The 22,772-nt window shown below is 36.3% G+C and overlaps 2 protein-coding genes across 2 annotated transcripts in view; one reads left to right on the top strand and one right to left on the bottom strand.

Annotated features, from left to right (window-relative positions):
- Sprt (PDZ domain-containing protein sprite) overlaps positions 1 to 22,772 on the top strand; it is a 145,580-nt gene that overhangs the window by 4,041 nt on the left and 118,767 nt on the right. The window lies entirely within an intron of this gene.
- The window catches only part of LOC143143693 (uncharacterized), a 103,475-nt gene that overhangs the window by 5,259 nt on the left and 75,444 nt on the right, over positions 1 to 22,772 (bottom strand). Inside the window, exons 11-13 of the mRNA XM_076305266.1 lie at positions 18,187 to 18,396; positions 5,485 to 5,604; positions 3,451 to 3,722 (exon numbers count right to left, since the gene is read on the bottom strand). Of these exons, the coding sequence (XP_076161381.1) occupies positions 3,451 to 3,722; positions 5,485 to 5,604; positions 18,187 to 18,396 (602 nt within the window). The remainder of the gene's footprint in view (positions 1 to 3,450; positions 3,723 to 5,484; positions 5,605 to 18,186; positions 18,397 to 22,772) is intronic.

The raw sequence follows: 22,772 nt of genomic DNA, 5'->3' as shown, positions 1-22,772 counted from the left end.
GGTGTGTCTGACCATTACTCGCTCATTCTACTTGCACCAGTATACTTAAATATTAGCGATAACACAGTATCATCTGTTTTCCATGTATCGTACTACCTTCTAACTAGTTAGAATTAATTAAAACAGTTAATATTGTTACGTTTCTGTAGGGTTTGTAACAATTGTATATTTTGGTAATCGAATTTAGATGATTGTGAATCAATTAAATTTCAATTCTTTACTTGGAACGTTCGCTCTCAGATGCATTTACTGTGTTGCAAAAGTTACCGAAATTGCAGTTTATTCAGCGAGTGACATTTTTAACAGCGAGAAAGTTACTTTTGGAGTTTATCAATTTATTTTAATCGAGTCTACACGTGTTTACTTAGTCCAAGTTTTAATTTAATACGTGTGGTTTAATATTTCTTTAAAAAAGAGTTTTAAACATTTTCCACTCTTTTTTTGCTTTTTCCCTCGCAAGTATTTTCAGAATTGACTTATTCGAGAGTAAAGCATCGTATGAAAAAATTGTATTCCACATTTTCGATTTATTTGTGTACAAGGAATTACTCTAGAGCTCACTCGACCACACCCAACCTGTACATTATAATAACGAAACATTGATACGAGAAACGTGTGTAAGAAATATTAGTCAGAAATTAACACTACTCTCCTTGTTTTAAAATTGAAAGACAGAGTAGCTTGTATAAATATTGTTTCGTTTAAATAGATATTTTACGTTTACGCGTATAAAATTTATAATATCGTATTTGTTACGTCGTTATTAAAATCATCTTCTTCGTGCAGTTCAGTTTTGCAAAGCTAAATACACGGTATGAGCAGAATATCTTTCATCTTCATGCATCACGCAAGCAATACGTAATACTTGCAAAGATATCATGTTAATCTACGATAAAAAATTATATAAGAAAGCTAATGTAGTACAAGAGAATTACGTAATGATCCCGTCTATAAATATATTCCTTTGCAATATTATTATACAACAAATTTTTCAATTTGCCTTTTTAAAGCAGAGGAGTGCCAACTTGGTTTGAAATAGTTTGTAGGAAAGTTTTTCACAGAAATGGACAAAAATTCTTATTTGAATAAAAATTTCGAATAACACTTTATCGATAAACACCTCGAGTTCATTTCTCGTTTTGTAAAGTGTATCATTCCGCGAAGGAATAGACAATCAAATGCTTCGATACATCTTTCAATTTCTGAACCATCAACGTACGTCGATCCATTATTCGAATTCCAAGTTCACGAGTGCAGAATAATCCCCGTAACTTTGCAACGTTACAAAACGAACGATTTATATATTTGTAACTGATTTTCGTTTGGAAATTTGCTTCGAGGGCGCACTACTGTTTCATGGATGGTAAATTGAATTTACAGTTAAACGCGTTAAGGAAATTCTCATTGTGGGGTGTGCGGATAGCAACGCTTGAAATATTCAAATGCGTTATAAGTTATTCGACTGTGCTAAGTGGGACGTTACAGTTTCAACGTGCGAAGGCAGGGGGGCAACAAGAACTTCGGGTATAAATTTTCTCGGGAGATATTACTGGGAATAACGAAATTCTGGTAAATTCGTGTCTCGAAACTGTGTCTTTGAAAAAAAAAATTGTACGCGCGTAAAATGAACAATCGTGTCTACACGTGTTTACTTAGTCCATAATTTTAATTTAATACGCGTGGTTTAATATTTCTTTAAAAAAGAGTTTGAAACATTTTCCATTCTTTTTTGCTTCTTTCCCCCCTAAGTATTTTCAGAATTGACTTATCCGAAAGTAAAGCATCGTACGAAAAAATTGTATTCCACATTTTCGATTTATTTGTGTACAAGGAATTACTCTGGCGCCCATTTTCGAGGCAAAAAAATCGAGTCCGCCAGCTGCCCTGAATTCGGGGTAGGTGGCGAATTTTATCTCGAGTCGAGAGCCAATCGGGCGTGAACCGTTTGACGAGAAAAGTGAATGAAATACATCGAGAGTGAGCGGAATGGAGCAATAGTGAGCAAGTATCAATATTACATGCATTCGGTGATCGTGATTTGGAAACGATGCCGCAAGCGTGTCGTTGAGTCAACCGTTAACGCGAAATAAAAGTTTCAATATTTTTTATTGTACATTCGTGTGAATGTTACCGATAGATCGGTGAGATTTTCTAGAAAAAAACGAGCCCAAACACGACCTTATTTCGAGACATGTTTTGTCTCACAGGCATTAAACACAATCCGCATAGGGTCGTGTTTAGACTCACTCTCGTTAAAATAACTTCGGTGCGCCTTGAATCCGGGGTAAAAATCTAGCTTCGAAAGCGATTGTCACCGTAACGCGTCCAATGCGCTAGAAAATGCAAAATGTTGCATATATCGCACATTCTGTACATTTGTTTTGATCGATTCTTGTCGTTCAAACACAATATGGAAAATATTTGTTAATTATGAATATTGTCGAGCTGTCGACAGAGCATTGTTATTTTGTAGCTATTTATACGAGTGGTTGCTACGGAGTTAGATTAACCGCGTCTAGGTTATGTGTTTCGGGAGGTTAGGGACGTTCCCTTGGTGCGGTTGACGGTGTAATGATTCTGCGCATCTACGCCGCGCAGCTGTCAAGCACCTGGACGTGCGAATCGCGTTGCGTGCCGACAAAGAGAAGGGGTACATACACCGTTGGTTGTATAATACATGGAACAAATATAGCGATCTACTTGAAGCGCACTCGACTGTTCTGTAAAGCGATACTCTTGTTGGATACAAGCCGCCAAATGTGTTTTTCCTAGTGAAAAGGTATCTGCTGGCTACAGGCACTTAATGTATCTGGGTTAGCCCCTCTTTTATTTTTTTGCGTTACGGAACACGTAACACTTTTAACGTCGAATGTTTCCGCAATAAATGAAACGGCAACATCGAAAGACGATATTGTTCATTGTACACTTGCACAGCGTGTCTGGCTTTGAGGATCCGGACACTCGAAGTTCCAGCGTTCAAAGAGAATCACTACAACTTCGATGTTAAACCGTCGACGAACTTACACCGAAGGACACTACTTTCTTCGTTCTGTGTAGTTTTTACGAGATCGTTACATTTTTTCCACGCACTATGCACTGGTGATAGGAACCGTACACACTTATAAGCAACGTTCTCTATTTACAAGGAAAGATAAAGTGTCTCGAAAACGAGAATTATGATAAATTCTCTTGGTTTTGCAATCGAGACGGTTCAATATTTCGTCGAGGACGAAATATCGCAATTTTTGCCCTAAAATTGTCACCGAGGCAGAGAATTGGAGAAATCGAATGGAATAAAAAAGCTTGTTGCGGTAAAGTCGATAACGTCGATCGTAATCGTAACAAGCTGGCTGCGTTGGTTATTTTTAAAATTTCTTTTTATCGATACAACGACACGTTATTACGATCGAAGCTGTCGATGGAAAAAATGATTTACTTGAACGATATTACCTTGAAGGCAGTTGTTGATTATTCGGATCGAGCAACGATACCTCCGGGGTATCCTTTGGACCGCTCTCGAGGCAACTCTGCTTCTTCGACTCCGAATCTTCGCATTTCTCTTCTTGAGTCGGTTTCAGGAAGGACTCTTTGTCGCCATCGATGCCTTCTTCTTTCGATGTACGTTGATCTTGTTGTCGATTCGTCGACGCCAGGGGCAAGTTATCTGCACTGCGAACCTTCCGACACAATTTCGACGTTGAACCGTGTCGTCGTAGAAATTCCTGGAAATTAAACGAAATTGCGTTACAAAACGAGTACAAACTTTCGAGACAGGTTCTCGATGGTTTCGTTCGAAATTGTCATTAATCCATCGTTGATTCGTTGAAAACATCGTGCAATTTGTCTTCGTATACTTCCAACAGTTGTTAGAAGGAAACACTGACAATGGAAAAACAGATAGTATCGATCAATTTGGAGGAAATTAATACGAGAAAAATATGATGTGAGATTTGTCGTATTTAGTGTGAGAAAAAAATTATGCAAGCGTTCTGTGACGAGCATGTACAATGGCTCTGTTCAGTATAGAGGTCCCTGACGCACCTAATTTCCCTTGCAACCGTTTCTTCTTTACGTAGGATACCTACGTTGTTAAAAAAATAATGCGACGCTAAGGTGGCAGTCAACACAAGCTGGCATTTCTGTCGTAAGTATCCTCACAGGTGCTAAGCAAAATGTATATGTCAGTGTCGCGTTTAGGCTAGAGTAGAATCCTCATTTTTCTTCGATATGGGAAATTACAAGTAAACTACGAACTTATTGATCAGCCTGTAAACTACACTCTACCTCTAACTACCTTGAACTTTAACGTATGAATTTTGCACGGTCTCTTTCCCGTTCGTTATTTATTTAAATATCCATTCATCGTGTCGCGGGTTAGCGTCTTCGAAATTTTATTGTACGCGAACCAATCATTTTGGGCTAAATCGGATATCATTTTCATTGTTGTTGCACGGATCAATAACCGCAAGAGGAGACACATCGTACACGAGCAGTCATTAAACAGTCGTTATCCAACGAGCGCTTTAAAAGTGTTCTATAACTTTGTTATTTAATTTCAAAATAGATCTCCAAGGAATGTACTCTCGAATAGTTATAAAAATTATGCATGACTCCTCGAACAACATTTCCAAATTTATTTCTCAGCTCGTCACCCTATCGTAACCTCTTTAATTAATCGCCAAAAGAATTCGTTACAGTGCCCAACACTGTCCAGTTGCGTCAGTTGCAATTCAGCGGCACATTCGAATTCGTATCAAACATTCGATAAAAGTGAAACGTTCGATAAAAATGATACATAGCTCCTCGAACGACATTTCTAAATTTATTCCTCAGCTCGTCACACTATCGTGACCTCTTTAATTGATCGTAAGAAGAACTCGTCACAGTGCCCAACACTGTTCAGTTGCGTCAGTTGCAATTCCGCGACATATTCGAATTCGTACCAAACATTCGATAAAAATGATACATGGCTCCTCGAACAACATTTCCAAATTTATTCCTCAGCTCGTCACACTATCGTGACCTCTTTAATTGATCGCGAGAAGAACTCGTCACAGTGCCCAACACTGTTCAGTTGCGTCAGTTGCAATTCCGCGACACATTCGAATTCGTACCAAACATTCGATAAAAGTGAAACGTTCGATAAAAATGATACATGACTCCTCGAACAACATTTCCAAATTTATTTCTCAGCTCGTCACCCTATCGTAACTTCGTTAATTAATCGCCAGAAGAATTAGTCACAGTGTCCAACACTGTCCAGTTGCGTCAGTTGCAATTCTACCACACATTCGAATTCCTACCACTTTCGAAACGATCGGTCGCTTCTCTCATTGTCGTGACTACGAATTGACGGGAAGGTTGATACGAAGTCAGGTTACGATCGAAAGTTTCAAGGACGGGGATCACTAGAACGGTTAATACGCTCGGTGCCACGACAAAATTGGTCGAGTTATAGCTTTCTCGTTTTATACGATTACGTACCTGGGATAGAAAACCGGCCACGTCGATGGCGCTGTTCACCCGTGGTCTGGAGGTCCTTGGCCAACCCAGTCCTGCTCCACTATCCAAGGAGTCCACGTGATGGTTCGACCAGTGCAGATGCTGGAAGTTGTAGCAATGCAATTAGATCGTCTTATCGAGAACCAAATTGAATGGGAATTGGCTCCGATTGCGTCTTTACTAAGCGTGATTTCCGACAATAACAAACAAGGACAAAGAATTCTTTTCGTACCCACCAAAAATAGGATTAGGTTCTGTACTTATTTGTATTTGGTTTCTCGAGAACAAGAAAGACACTAGTGTATCGAGGGAATCGATTTTTCGATATCGATGTACCGTGCGTGTCGTTAACGTACGTAGTACGTTATTTATCTTCGTTATGAAAGTCCAATACCGGTTTATTATGCAAACTTCTCGCAAGATTCCATCGAGCGACCTAACTTGTTGCATAGTTGCAACTAACGGCAGCACAGCCGTTTGCATATTATGCAACTGAACATTACTTCGTGTACACATCGAACGATAAATGGTAAGATAAAATAACCGGCCGAGCGATAAATTAATCTTTCGTCAATATAATACGTTTTATAATTAAAGTATTGATTTTCGATATTAGTAGTTGTTGTCGTGTTTATTATACACACTGTTGCGTCTATTTATATCGATAGAAAAGTGTACAAACATCTAGTCAGGAATGTTTCAAGATTTAAATGTATTGCGATGTAAAATTAAACAATTCTTATGAAAATTGTTTTGGCATACGTGTTGTATAATAAACGCGTACATTCGATGTTTATAATATTTGTGCGGACTTAATACCAAACATAGCATAGTGTGGAGTTAACAATTTTACGATGAACAAATAACACTATTTCTGGTGAGTATGCATTGAGTCGAAACATTAGGATAGTGCCAACTTCTTCGTGACCAACTTCCAAAATTGATTTTCATCGATGAAATGTATCATTTCTTTTCACGTTCAGGTGTACTTGTTATCCAAGGATTTTATTTCTTTTTTCACCAGATTCTTTATGTATTTTCAGCACAAGTTGCTATAAACGTTGATTTTAATATCACTACAGAGTATCTATATCTACGTACAAGTTGTGCTGCATTGTTTCGCGAAATTGTTTGGAAGTATTTCATTTAAAACAGTTTTACATAATACACTGGTAAACTAATGTGCTTAGCTTGAAATATCTACCAAGATAACATAACATAAGAAGAAATTACTATCCAACAAATCGTTACGTTAAAAATTACTCTTTTAATAGATAATTCATCTGCAACTCGAGATACGAGTTCAAACTTTGTTGATAACGCGGCATTTTCCATTTCGCGTCTTCTAACATTATTTATTCATCGATTCAGAAATTTTTACAAGTGTGAATTTCATTCAGAATTGTATCGTATATTATACGGAAGCATTAGCAATAACGTAAAGTGTATTCAGTCTCACTTTCGGTGTAACCGATTCTTTAAATTTCGAATAAATTAGTAAGCGTTTCAGGTGAGGTAAGCGTTTTTGCTCTCCATGCCGACGATGTTACAATTGTGACGTAAAAGCATCGGTGTTTGCTGTGCGTTACCCTTATTTCAATGTGCATCAATTTCTAATACGTAGCCAGGCTACAATTCCCGTGAGTAACATTTCTTTTTCTCCATACTGTACGAAAATTGTGCACGTTACTCGAACGCATTAGAAGGAACTGAAGCGAATCGAAGCGGATAGATTGATACTCCTAAGCAAAACAAATACGTTTACGAGCCAATGAAGCGATTGACGTTAATGCATTGCACAATGGATAGCGTACAATTTCAGCGAAAAGAATTATATTATATTATAAGACTTATAAATCGAGTCGTTCAAGTAGGTAGGAATTACGAAGATACGTTTTCCTTAACTTTTATCCACGAATAATACCAGCCAAAAGTATAACAATCCTTTCGCTGCAATATTCGAGTAAAATATATTTTTTTCGTACCACGATAGTCAGAAACCTTCTGCGATATATCCGATCGATTATTTCTTGTACAAAAATATATGTACGAAAATGTGTACAAAAATATTACCTTCCAATCTTAACGACCGAAAATAATAACTAACACAATATTGATAAATAGAAAATTACTACAAATAGTGTCATAGTATCCGTTGTATCAAAAGAATTGACAATTGTTAATAGGTTATTCTAAAATTAATTTCTCCTTTATTTTTGTAACGGAACGTGTGTTGTTAACGTGGTAAATACAAGGAAAGTTGAAAGATGATCTCTTTTTTTTCTCCGTTAATAATCTTCTCCAGAATGATTCGAACATTTGGATAAATATTGAAACATTTATTACGCTCGAGTGGAAGTTATCGAGTTGGTTCTTTCAACTCGGCGATGTTTTCTTTCTCCTCGTGTTCCGCGAGAATTTAATTAGGCTTCACCGATCGAGGGACCCACGTTCGATCGAATTTAACGCGTCGATATCTCGAATGCTAACGTACGAATTTCCTGTCCCTAGCAGATTCGTGATCTCGTTGAGATTTGGGTCAGGAAGCTATTACTCCGGGAACTCGAAGACAAGATATATTTAGCAGATGCACCACTCTTCGTAATATTCTTCCTATAAACGTTGAATTACCACTCACGTACGATTTTACGTGATTTCGATACCGATCTCCTCCTCCTTCTTAATATCCAATCTCCAGGGAATATTACGGATAAATTCTTTATCGTGGACAGTTATTCCGTGTTATCGTAACACGAACCAGAAATTTCCTTTGTTTCATTGGAACTGGTACTTAACGTTGAAACTACCAAAGGAACTCGATTTGTTTGAAATTTTTTTTGTAAAAATTACTCGATTATCAACCGTGCTTCTGGCTGGTAATATTCGGTAACAATTATCGAAACAGAGAACCAATTATACTTCCTTAATTAATTTCCCTTTTTTCTTACAATTTCGAAGATACTATAAATTTGTACAGTGACGATTGATATCATCAGTGTACCCTCTTGAAACTAAACTTTAATTTCGAAACAGTATTTAATTGTTGTATCGTGTCTGAGAAACATTTATATTGTACAATTATATAATTAGTACAATTTTGTTAAAAGTGACGAGAAACTTCGTTTTGTTAGAGATTAAGAAAGGTACGATAAAATAATAGAATTTCTATTCGAAATATTTTTGCAAGATCGAATTAAGGGTCTCTTTGGACCCAGATGTGGTTTCCCTCGTGGCCGCCTAAACCGCTGTTAATTCGAGAATCAATAAAAATTGATCTCGTCGGTGTTACAAGGGAGTAGAACACGCGATGAATGGTTAGTAAACTATTGTTAAATACGTTGAACAAGAATAATAAAGGTTAAGTATATCAATTAGTTAAGATCTCGTTAAATAATTGTTCCTCTCTACCTGTGTATTTCTATCAAATGCACATTCGTGGCGGTTCGTTCAAAGGGTTAATTTTAAACATACATTTGAAGTCTTTGTAAGACCAACCGTGACATTTCTCTCGGAAATGGTTTCCATAGTCGCTTAGTTTTTTTTCTGAAACCGTTCGAGCACGATTGAACGCCAGAGCTCGGAAGCATCGAATGATTCTCGTTATCGAATCATTCGTTGTCGTTTCACGTTGATCGAGGCGAATGAAAAGGTCAGAAAATCGCGACACGAGTTACAGAAGCGTTCGAAAAGCGTTTTCAAATGCGTTTTCCGTATTCTCAAGATTTCAATGCAATTCTTCGCTGTGCACAAACACTTGTGTTTTTCAACGTCGTCTTTTCGTCGAGTATCTCCGCTCTCTTCAATGATTCAACGATCAGAAAATGTATTAGTTAAAATGATATTTAAAACGATCAAATACGACGAATACCTTCGATGTCGAGTTTTATTTATTATCAACGATACTTGTTTCGTTAGAAGGTCCTATTCACTGACAATTTATCGTGCGTAATCCTGCTCGAGTAAAAGTGCAGAGGAAAACTGCATCGCTACGGAATCATTAATTATTCTCTTTTTCTTTATCATTGATGGTAACTTTTATCGTTGCAAGGTCTTATTTTTGAGCTTCCACGGACAAGAGTATATACAATACGTGTATATATATATATATATATATATATATACGTACATGGAAGCGTTCAGCTTCTCGGGTTTATCGAGCCGACGATTCGCGTCAGACGCAGGATTTTAGCCATTTTCCACCCTGGCTTTTCCCTCGGGTCGTATCGGTCAATGTCCCTTGGAAAAGCACCCGCAAACCAAAACACCCACGCGAGTGTACCTGAATACGAAGTTTAATAGCAGAAAGTCGATGAACTCGGCGGCCAATTAACAGCGAAATAAATTCTTGTCTTCCATCTCGTGTACGAGTCTCTCTCTCTCTCTCTCTCGACGTTATTGCGGCCTGGTGCAGTCACGGCCACAGGTTGCAAATTGTTGCAAAATAGGAGACAACTGGAAACCTCGTTTCCCCTTTGTCACGTTATTATTCCTTGCTGTTAATTTGCCGGTGAAACAGTAACGCAGTACCTCCCTTAGTACCGGGCAAACGGGTTCTGAACTTATTTGTTTAACTTCACATTTCATGACAGATAAGTGAACGTAATTGTACTAACCGGTGTATTCAATTTTTTTTTTTAAGCTACGTTTAGAATAAAATTTATATCAGAATATAGAAATTTATATAAGAAAATATAGTTTTTTGAAAAGTATAGATTTTCAAAGTACATTGTATATTATAATGGTCGGTATCTGTAAAGTTTCTAATTAAATTAGAATTTATTTAGTACAGAAATGGGCTCTGTACTTATTTGTTTAACTTCACATTTCATGACAGATAAGTGAACGTAATTGTACTAATAGGTGCATTGAATTTTTTCTTAAAGTACGTTTAGAATGAAATTTATATCAGAATGTAGAAATTTATATAAGAAAATATAGTTTTTTGAAAAGTATAGATTTTCAAAGTACATTGTATATTATAATGGTCGGTATCTGTAAAGTTTCTAATTAAATTAGAATCTGTTTAGTATAGAAATGGGCTCTACACTTGGAGAGTTCTGCATTTGTTAATTTCTACATTTTGTACAAAAGGAACAAACGTGATTGTTCATTAAATTAGAATTTATTTAGTACAGAAATGGGCTCTGTACTTATTTGTTTAACTTCACATTTCATGACAGATAAGTGAACGTAATTGTACTAACCGGTGCATTGAATTTTTTTTTTAAGCTACGTTTAGAATCAAATTTATATCAGAATGTAGAAATTTATATAAGAAAATATAGTTTTTTGAAAAGTATAGATTTTCAAAGTACATTGTATATCATAATGGGACATCAACAGAGACATCCAATTTGTTTTTTTTTTAAAGTACTCTTAGAATAAAATTTATGTTGCAAACCGAGATGTATCGTGAAGTGTAATTTTACGAGAGATATAGATTTTCAAAATAGATTGGTATGTTGTAACGATCAGTACCTGAAAACCTTTTAATTAAATTAGAATAAGGGGTGATACTGGAGATAACGAATTCCTATCAATGTACAGGTGTAAAGGACGCTGAACAGAAATGATTAATTAACGATAATTATTAATTCTTGCAATTACACGATACCATCCTGGTGTGGTAGCTGCAATTTGTTTCACACAATCTATCACTTGTATTCGATATTACAAACAATCGGGTATCTCGGATAGCATACTCGGATATCGATGACACGACGAACAAATTACAGCTTGAATTTTGTATCGTTCGCAGACATGTAATTGCAATAAAACAGATCCAAACCTGAACATCCGAAGATGTGTCGCGCGTATTGGAAACTTTACATTTTATCGCAACTAGAAGAACAATCGTACTCATTGTCGTGAAACAATTCTGCAATATTTTTAGACTCGTCGAAACCTCGAAGCGTGCAGACTTTGAATAATTGCAACTCGTGTTAAACAATGCGAGCCATCGTCACTGGTGAAGCAATTCGTATTTACATGCAATGCGAAAGCATTCGATGAAAAGCGTTCTGTTCTTGCAATGATCGTACGAGACATATGAGACGCACGTCGACGATTAAAATACGTATCGAGGACCTAAAGTGTCGTTTCGTTTACGTTCTGTAAGAGTCTATTATCGTTTCTCAACTCACACACCTCTAAAAGCTTCCCATAATTATTTCTTTCCCACTTTTACAAGTGTCGACACTATATACCTACGTCGAAACAATGAAAACAGTGTAATAATCGATAATAGTTTCCTCGTTGTCGACGAAACGTACGAATTACTCGCGTTCACAGTTTACGTTCACGGTTTACGTTCACAGAGGTCTCAATTGCCATTAATTAACGCGAATATCGCTTTTGGTTAGGAGATAAGAAATCATTGAAAGCGACTCGAGTGTTTGTTCGTTGAATTAAAATCGAGCATTCTACGGCTTTCGAACGCGGTGTTTCGGTCCTTTTGAGTAATAAATAAGAATATGTAATACATCTGTGGTGGATAAAAGTATTATACGGATCTCTGTTGTAATAAAACCTTCTCACGTCTTCAATACTCGTGATTCGAATAATTATCAGGGGGAAACGTTCGCTCGACGCGAGGAACGTTTCAGCGATATACAGCGAACTGTTCGAAAGTTGGGAACAACTTAACGAACAAATACCGTGTAACAACGAAATAAACGCTGGATGATAAAAAGGGTCTCGTTTTTGCGTGTACACCGCAGACAAAAACTTTACGTTCATCCAATGAACTGCCCGTATCCTGAAATAACCAAAAAAGTGAGCACGGTCCACGGTTAAAGTACGTTTATACTATCAAGCTGCACCGTCGAAACTCGAGTCGATTGTGCTTTGTCGTTATTTTCAATTGTATACACCGTGTAACAAATGGAGATTTTTAAAATTGAACGAACACATAGATTACGGAGATTTATAAAATCGGAGAAAAATATAGATTACGGAGATTCTTAAAATCGGACGAAAATGTAGAATAACAAAATTGCATCGGGTGCATTGCTTTTCAGAAAAATGCACTTGGAAATGAATCCAGTACTCGTGCCCCTGATTGTGTGTATATACACTGTGGGGCAAAATTTGTGGTAGATATGAAATTATAGAGATTCTGTAACTGGAAATAAGTCGAAAATGTAGAATATTAAAATTGCATCGGGAACTTCCTTTTCAAGAAAAATGCATTTAAAAATCAATACGGTACGAGTGCATCTAACTGTGTATATATACACTGTGGGTCAAAATTTGTGATACATACGAAGTTAGAGAGATTCTGTAACTGGAAATAAGTTGAAAATGTAGAATATCAAAATTGCATCGGGAACTTCCTTTTCAAGAAAAATGCATTTAAAAATCAATACGGTACGAGTGCATCTAACTGTGTATATATACACTGTGGATCAAAATTTGTGATACATACGAAGTTACAGAGATTCTGTAACTGGAAATAAGTCGAAAATGTAGAATATTAAAATTGCATCGGGAACTTCCTTTTCAAGAAAAGTGCATTTAAATATCAATACGGTACGAATGCATTTAACTGTGTATATATACACTGTGAGTCAAAATTTGTGATAAATACGAAGTTAGAGAGATTCTGTAACTGGAAATAAGTCGAAAATGTAGAATATCAAAATTGCATCGGGAACTTCCTTTTTAAGAAAAGTGCATTTAAATATCAATACGGTACGAGTGCATCTAACCGATGACTGACGTTACGAATTTCACTACAGACAGCTACTCGAGATTGTGTTTGTGTAGAAAACAATGTCAGGCACTGTTTACGATCAGTACTTACCTATTAATGCGACTGAACGGGCTTGTTCAAAGTTTGGTCTTTAGGTTTTGCGTATACTGGTGAACAATCGGAAACAATCCCAAAACAAAAGCACTATCTACTCGTGTTCCGACGGTGCAGTTATTCAGAGCTCAGCTCGTCGATAATATGAATCGACTTTAACACTCGCGACCCATAAATTCTTCGTTATTGTCACGGGTCACGGGGTATACTTCCATTTCGAATTCAGATCGCGTATGCGCCCTATACTCCGTTGGATTATAGTTTTTTTTTTTACATACAAACGTCTCCATACGTCACCTATGTGACAGTATCGTTTTTTTCCCACCCTCACCAATTTCAATGATTTTGAATTTCAATTCGCGTGAATATCAATCCAATCCAACTCAATCCAATCTCACCTAATCGATGAATATCCGCGTATAAACAAAATTGAATCTAGCAGTACAGAAAATTTTTTGCAAATACCTTCCAAGCTAGTATCTACAAGAAAAAAGTGTTTCCAAGATCTTTCTCTCTAAAATTATTCAAAATCATCGAAATCGATCAGGAAAGAATACTTCTTTTCACATCTGTACAACCTAGATTCGCTTGGCTATCACTCGCTGCAAATGAACGTGCGCAACGGTCACACGAGAGCACAATTCTGAAACGTCAAAGTGTATTTAAATCTTGACTCGAATATCAACCGTGGAAAACCTGGATCGAGGTCGCCGTACGCGAAGGTTTAATCAAAAAAAAAAAAAAAAAAGAAAAAAAGAAAGAAAAACAAAAAATTAGTACAACCACAGAGGTCACGATAAACGAAAACACGGGTGAGACACGTATGTATAAAGTACAAGAAACAACGACACATCGTGATGTACACTGGACAGAAAACGAGGCAGACAGAAGTGGACATGGACAAGAGTGAGCTTCAACGATCAGTGGAAGAAAAACAGCTTATCGGAGCGGCACAGTGAAGAGAGTAAGTAGATAGGCGAAAAGATAGAAGAAGAGAAGAGAGACTGTTGACAAGTACCGATGGTCACGCGATGTCAGCCCTGTGGAGTAGAGCGAATTGGCAGCCACACTCTCGTGGCTCTCGAGATCTCCTCGGGTACTGAAAGCACTGCTCCAAGACGCAACAGCCCCCGCCCCCGCACTGCATCACCATATTCGACAATGTGGTCATTACCTTCGAGATTTTTGTTTGCGGGCCGTTTATTTGTACGTTACCGGCGAACCGTCATTTTTCGATTATTCGTTATTCGTAGACGAGTAGCAGCGATTTCGCGACGGTTCGGCACAGTCGAAGGAGGCACAAAGAAATGAATTTTTCCATTAGATTTTTAATCTCGAGTCGAGGAACGCGTCCTACCGTAAATTCTATGTAGAATTGTTCGTCTTCGTGGCACCGAGCGAGAATTACCCGAGTAGAAACTCCCGTGTCAGAACTTTCGTTCGCGCGTTCATCAAAGTTCGAGCACGATTTTCGTTCTTTCTCTTTTATTTGTTCGCGAATCTATACGACGTGGAAAATCATTTTTTTGGATTTTCGTAGAGTGGGATCGGGTGATAAAATTGTGTACTTTTCGGAATTATTGATAAAGTTGAAATGGAATTTTATAATTTGGATCGTTAATGGTGTTTCTTTCTCGTCTCTAACGTTTCGTTTGGTTGCATAGTTTAATATTGTATTTGTAATTACTTTTAATAATGCTTGTTCGGACCACGATGACGAATAATTGTATTTATTGTAACGTATGCCTCTACGCTAATTTTGAGCCAGTAATCTATCGGTGTATTATAACAACGCTATTCATTTTTATATTTCTTATATCGGTGGTGACTAATGATGAAACGAAATCATTTATAATGTTGGTTTAGCAACAATCTTGCATCGTTCGACACGAGACTATCGAAACCGGGTGTTGACAAATCTCTTTTGTTTGCAAAATAAATTTTTATTGTTTGAAAAATAGTTAGAATTTAAAGCAGATCGAATATCGAAATTGTGTCCTATACCGACCACACGAGTTTGGAATGCGATAAAAATACCTTTCAATTTTCACTAACAATCGAACTAACGAAGTGTGAACAAATATAGCACCGATGCACACTTCAACGAGGAATGCAATAATTTATTAAACGTTTAAAAATTCTCGATTCGGGAAATATCGATTTCTAATGGGTCCTGGAGCAACTTTGGATTCGAGTTCGAATAAAATGCAGTCAGGAACGACTCGATGTAAACAAATGTTTACGTCTCAAAATTATCATTACGCGACTTCGCGATTTTAAAGAATTACGTAAATTGTAGAAAATTGACGAAAGTTTCGCTTGTTTGCGGGAAGACGAACTCGTTTGAAAAAGATGATAATTCTCTTACCGCGAAAGAATTATGCAAACTATGGAAAATTGACGAAAGTTTCTCTTGTTTGCGGGAAGACGAACTCGTTCGAAAAAGATGATAATTCTTTTACAGCGAAAGGTTTAAACTCTATCGATTGTTGCAGGCATACAATTTTATTCTAATATCCTTAACCAATGGATCAATGGAGAATATTATTCTCAAGATATCAATTTCCATTTCACGATGGATGTTTATTGTGCCACTATTGAAATTTCATTCTTTCAATGCTTAGGAACAATTCGGAGAAATAGCAACAAGAAGAACGAAGATTTTTCGAAGAGTAGACAATAAAGAGAGGAGGTTTTCAAACGAGGAAAATATTAACTATTAAAATATTAAATATTAAATATTTTTTCTAGAATATTATTCGATTGAAGAAAAATCTAGAAAGAAGAACTACGATCAAGATTGTTAAGGATTTGTTTCGATTTCGATGAAAGAAGAATTTAATTCCCACTAAGGAACATTCGAGGATATCACTCAATAAATACGAAACATTTGCAATTTTTTCAAAGGTTTCTCTACGTGGCGTACAGTATCGGTTTTTACTCAGAACGATACTTATAGTGATTTATATAAAATTACGATCGAATAATTTTAGAAATTCGAGGTACGTTAAAATTTCAAACGAAATTGTTCTCTTTGGAACAAATAATATCGCATTATGGTTTACAAGATTGAGTTTTTGGATAGATATATCAAAGAGATCCAAAGGTCTATTTCAGTTTCAATTTCAATTCAAATGGTTCGAATTGTTATTTTTTTGGTTGTAATTTTTAAAAATTTTAGAAGTAACTCGATCGATCGTTTTATACGAATCACCCTGTATCTTTTATATTTCTCAGTGTTCTATGTAGTTTCAAAGAACGAGTAGAATTATAATTATACAACAAAATGTGCCATTTATGGTAAGAGTAAATTTCTCTGGAACATATAATATCATGAAACTTATTACGCGTTAATTAAATTCTATTTTTTAGGTAAACTTTTCTACAAATAAAAACGAGTACATTTTTTACGTTGTCTCAATAAAATGAAATATTGTCGTTTACAAGTCGTCCAGCTACAAATTCGATGCGATGGAAAAAGAATGGTTATACATTATTATATAATTCAATGCATTAAACCGAAATCCTACGAAGAATGAATCGATAGTGCAGATTAGTTTATACTAAATTCATAATGTAGTGCATTTCGATCGCGAGGTATAAATTTGCAATTGTCTGTAGAAAAATTTATGACAGTGGTCGTGAAACTGCACGACAAGAGCTCAGAAATTTTGTTCATAAAATTGTTGTTCGCTTTAAACTTTCTTAATTATTCAATAATGCACAGTGTGCTTATGATTTTATAGTTGTACACATCGTTGTAACAATGTTACTACCAATTCTTTTTCTTTTGTAATAGAAAAAATGATATCTGTCGCGATTAATAATATTCACTGTATCTGTAAAAGATAAAACGAGATATTTATTAACTATTTTATTTCGTAGTGTTACCAAGTAAAAAAAAAAAGAAAAACTCGGCTCAGAATCGATCTTATAGTTCGAACTACAATTGCAATATTCGATTCGTAATATCGGCCGATTGTTAGTAAAAATCGATGAAGAACTTTTAAATAATTAAGATGGTTGGTGAATTTTGAAAGGAATCGAATTACATAGAATAAATTAGGTATTAACTCGAACTGCACGTACATCACTTTTTCAAATAAATATATTAATATATTAATATTAAACTCCCGCGTAAGTAAACTGACACACCATTTTCGATAAATTAGAACAGTGTTTCTCATACTGTGATTCACGGACCCTTGGGTATTCGCGAGGTCTCTAAAGAAATAAAGAAGCATATTACGAAACGTAACAAACAAATGCTTCCCACAGTGCATCAATAAAAACACCAATTAATAGGTTTATAATCGACAGCAGTAAAGACACGTAAAAATATACAAACAAATAAAGAACTTGAAAATCTAGAAAAGCTGACATTTGTTCTAAAATTACAATATATTAATATATTTCCATTCTGCTTCTAGAATTCGTTTATTATTAGACAATATTGAGCAACTCTCAAGAAGATCCATGTATACACATTGATTTCTTTTCGTAATTATCGTTACACGTTTCATCGACAAACGGTGCACAAAAGCTTCAAATTAACAGCTACGAACTATTCCATCCGATGCAAAATTAAAAAACTTTCCAAACACGTATATATTGAAAAATAGTTTCGAAACGTATTGAAACAATGATTCGAGAGGGTCCGCGGGACAAGGAAGTTTGAGAAACACTGAGTTGGAAAAAAAAGTCGATCGTCGACGTTTCCTTGCGAAAGTAAGCTTAGTATTTTTTTTTTTTTTTTTTTTTTTTTTTTTTATCGAACTGCAATCAATTTTCATTTACATTCGTATCGACGAGGTATCTTCGCGTATTCGTTTGTGAGAGATTACTGTTGCGAGGATTGCGGTGTAAGTATGTATTACCTGAGAGCAGGTGTGTTGAGTCGGGTGTTGCGTGTATGCGGCGTTCGCTGCTGTGCATACCCCAGTGCCAGGAACCTTTAATTGTTCCTTGTAGTCAGGCTGATATGGCAGCAACATGCGAATCTTGCCCCAACGATTGAAGAAGAGCGCTATCGCGCCTGCCCAAAAGATCAACACCAACACCACTATACCCACTTCTACGCCACGGACCTGCAATTCACGCAGTCATTCATGTACATGTGTATATACCGAGTAGTAATGCAGCTCTGGTCATTCTTACGTTTTTTTTTTTCAAATAAAACAAATTCGCACAATTTCTTATCGTCTATTCCGATACGTAGATGCTCGCGTGAGACGATCATTCGAATAAACGGAGTTGCAGAGAGACAGTGAGAGAGAAATTATTTAAATATTGAACAGTTTCCGAGGAGAAAGAGAAACTTTGGAAATTGATCGTACGTGTGAAATAGAAAAAATACTGATATATTGACCGAAGTAGATTTCTTTAAAAAAGCAGTTGGAACTGGTCATTTTGATTGGTTGGTAAATCTAGCGTTAAGATTATTTAGGTAATAGTATAATAAAGTTACAGATTTAAGGAAGTTAATAAATAAGACGTTACGACGAATTATAATATACGTAAAGGTAGAGTGTACGAGGAAAGGATATAGGTAAATGTAAAAGCTGGAAAAAAATATTGAAATAAATATACACTGCGTTTGTTAATTTCTTCTAAAGCCTTTCGCGTAAGTCGAACTGTGTAAGTAGTATTTTTATTCGTATTTTATTAAATACTATGCACTTCGGTTCAGTTGGAGTTGAATTCTTTCTTTCTCTCTGTTCAGTTTCAAAATCGATATTAAAATCGAATCCATGTGCACGCCTTTATGAAACAAAAATGTAATAAAACATGAGTATCTCTTTTCTCTCTTTTTTTTTTCTTATAAATTTTCAAGGCCGGTTTCAATTCTTTATCGTACCTACAATCATGTAAGTTTGCAGTTCGTCGTCTGTTACGTGTAAAAGGACTCAATATCGTAGTGTTTCGCGATCTACTTTATATTCTGTTTTGCATATCGATAAAGCCGACAATACGCCTCGCGTCGAGTTGCATAGGCGTGCAATAACAGAGTCGATGGTCTTATCCGAATGGTTTCGACGTGTGTAAAGAAACATACGTATATTTTCACGATCTATAACAGACTTTCACGTGGCATAGATAATGCATACCGACAGTTATTGAACCGATTACGAGGTGTCAATTGTTCGATCGTACAAATTTGTTTTTCTCGAAACGAGAGCTTGATAATATGGCAAAGAATGATCGATTCGAACGTACCTACTTTAATTGAAAATCGTTATTTGTTCAATTTTAACGAATAATGTTGTCTACGAAAACACGAATAGGAAGAACATTCGAATAGTACCTACTTTAATTGAAAATTGTTACTTGTTCAATTTTCATGAATAATGTTGTCTACGAAAACATGAATAGGAAGAATATTCGAATAGTACCTACTTTAATTGAAAATTCTTACTTGTTCAATTTTAATAAATAATCTTGTCTACGAAAACATAAATAGGAAGAATATTAGAATAGTACCCACCCACTTTAATTGAAAATTCTTACTTGTTCAATTTCGATAAATTATTTTGTCCGCGAGAACACAAATCGAAAGAATGTTTTGATATATTATTCTCTTGTAGTATCCAATCTGTACATACGTGATTGAATCACTTTCCTATGAAGAGCAGCAGACCATTTTCCTATAATTTAATCATTTGTGGTGCATTTAAACTGTCAGTAAACACGCACAGGTATTGAAACAACCCCAATCAAGATTTTATTGTGTATTTAACGATTCGTTGAATCATTGGATTTTTACACGAGAACCGAGATTCGCGAATGGGAAGCGATCACTAAAAGGTAGATTCATCCGTGAAAACGACTTTGATCCAATAGTCGATATTATCCTATAATAAACACGCGGTCACACATTTGTTTACATCAGGTTACACGATTCTTAGAATCCTAAATTCTTAGAACAGTTATCAATAATTTCGCGAAAACTGGCAGAAGAAATCGAAACAATATTATCAATCGCGAATTCTTTTCAATAGTGTCATTTAAACAAACCTGTGACCGTGCATTTACATATTTTCTAGATTGCTGTACAATCTAGAAAATATAGATCTACGACAATATTTTTCGTCGATAAAGAATGTTCAGTTCAGTTGTATCTATTGCATAGTTCCAAGGGATAGTATCTTTTGTAATCTACTCTTCGACAATCGTATTACATTGCAAAGGGTTCCGGATTTGACACGAAACAACGGTAAACAGTATCGAGGACGATTCGGTACGTTTTACAGAGGTAGAACGCGGCGATTTATCGAGGCGTAACTGCATTAGGGTTCGTTCTCAGGAATGGGCGATGTCCCCACTCCACTCGTCACCTCCCACTCACTCTAGCCGCGGAAACTCGCGCGTCACCCAGATACGGCTGACACGGCAGTAAACGTGTTAAACGGATGAACGATCAATTGATCGTCCTTCGTTGCCGCTTCAAATGAGCCTCGATCTGGCAGCTCGTCGACGGTAGTTCGTCTCCTTAATCCTTTCGTTATCGAGGACGAGATACACCGCTATCGGAATGTCTCACGTGCGATTTTATGGACGAGACATCTCGCGTATATTTTGTACAATTTTTCTACGAAATTTTTCGTCCGAAAATTCAAGCCAAAGAATTCCTTTTATACGATATTGTATCGATAGAAGGGGATTTGATAGCATTGTTTAAGGATTCTTAGAATTCTAAATTCTTAGAACGGTTATCAATAACTTCACGAAAACTGGCAGAATTGACACAATATTGTCTATCGCGAATTCTTTTCAACAGTGTCTTCTAAACAAACGTGTGACCGTGTATTTACATATTTTGTAGTTTGCTACACAACAGTGTAGAGTTGAGGATTTTTCTCTTTGAACTGTATTCCTGGATGGACTCAATCTTTCATTGTTTCAATTGGTCTGCAATTCTCTCATTATCAGAGAATACGTTATATTCTTTCGCAAGTTAATTTTTCAATAATGGATCATTTTTGATGGAAATAATTCAGACGATCGATTTTAGCGGAACACCCGGTTATGTTCTATCGCACGTTAACGCGAAAAATGTTGCTTTAACGCTATTTGACGCGAATAAACACTTTGTAATGTAAGAAAGTGTATTTGAACATTTTCAACCTGTTACAATTCTTTTGCTAAATATTCAAGCTTCGGTTATTTATTTATATTTTACTTATTCACACGTTTGATACGCTAAATGTTACTATGTCGCGTGCGACGTGACATACGTCCGATACGATAAAAACGGCAATGTCACGTAGGAGGTGACATACGTCCGTTAAGGATTATCTCTTTCGATACTACGAGCGCGTATACGTATCTAATAATTGATACGCGCGTGTACTATTTATCGAATTCACATTTATCGAATCGGGCACTGCAAGAGCCGTGGACGTGTTTGCACAAAGGATAAAATAGAGTATTTGGTGTTATTGGGTGTCACAAGCAGTAACAAACTGATGAAAAGTGTGCAGAACCGAAAGGATTAATACCACCATTCACAAAAACGAAGTCCTATGCAATAAAACAATGCGTATTTTGCAATAGTGTGTCACCAATGACCTTGACGCGAGATATCTCGTCTATAGTAGCAAAAGGGTTAAAATCCTGTCGATCAGTTTCTGATAAAATTCTAAAATTGTGTCAATCGGTTCTGATGAAGTTTCTAATGAAGTATTCGGTGTTATTGGATATCACAAACAGTAACAAACAAAAACAAACAAAAACAAACAGTAACAAACAGTAACAAACCGATGAAAAGTATGCAGTACCGAAAGGATTAAGACTACCATCTACAAAACTGAAGTCCTATGCAGTAAAACAATGCGTATTTTGCAATATCGTGTCACCAAAGACCCAAACGCGAGATATCTCGTCTATAATAAAAAAAGGGTTAAAATCGTGTCGATCAGTTTCTGATAGAGTTCTTCTAGAATCGTGTCAATCAGTTTTTGATAAAGTTCTTCCAACGCGTATATTTGGACACGACGCTATATACCGGGTCGACCCTTCGTTTATTTGCATACATCGTGTATTTCGAGAGCTGTCACCACCCTCTCGACCAACGAATCTTATTTTAAACAGCGAAATGGGATTTCGTGCACCTTGAGAGAGCCGAGAATACCGGAATACAATGTTGACCTATTGCTCGATGAACTGGCCGTTGACAAATCATATATGTAGACGACGCGACAGCATCGTGATTCAATTAATGACCTTAATGGAAGCCGAGACGATAATTCGGCTTAAACAAGATATACTTAGGAGGATGACAAATCGGGTCGCGAGTAACGCGGTTAGGCGACATAGAAATACATAACGTGTGCACGAATTGTCGGAGGAAGACATCTGCTGGTGATAGAAAGACGATTGAAAGTGACGGTAGAGAGTCATTAAGGTACACCGATTTTGCCCAATCCTCACTCCTTGAACACTTTCAGGAACACGAGTTCTGTAC

This window comes from Ptiloglossa arizonensis, chromosome 2 (assembly GCF_051014685.1).
Source record: "Ptiloglossa arizonensis isolate GNS036 chromosome 2, iyPtiAriz1_principal, whole genome shotgun sequence".
NCBI classification, from domain to species: domain Eukaryota; kingdom Metazoa; phylum Arthropoda; class Insecta; order Hymenoptera; family Colletidae; genus Ptiloglossa; species Ptiloglossa arizonensis.
Note: the sequence above shows the minus strand (reverse complement) of the source record. Positions and strands in the feature narration are given on the sequence as shown.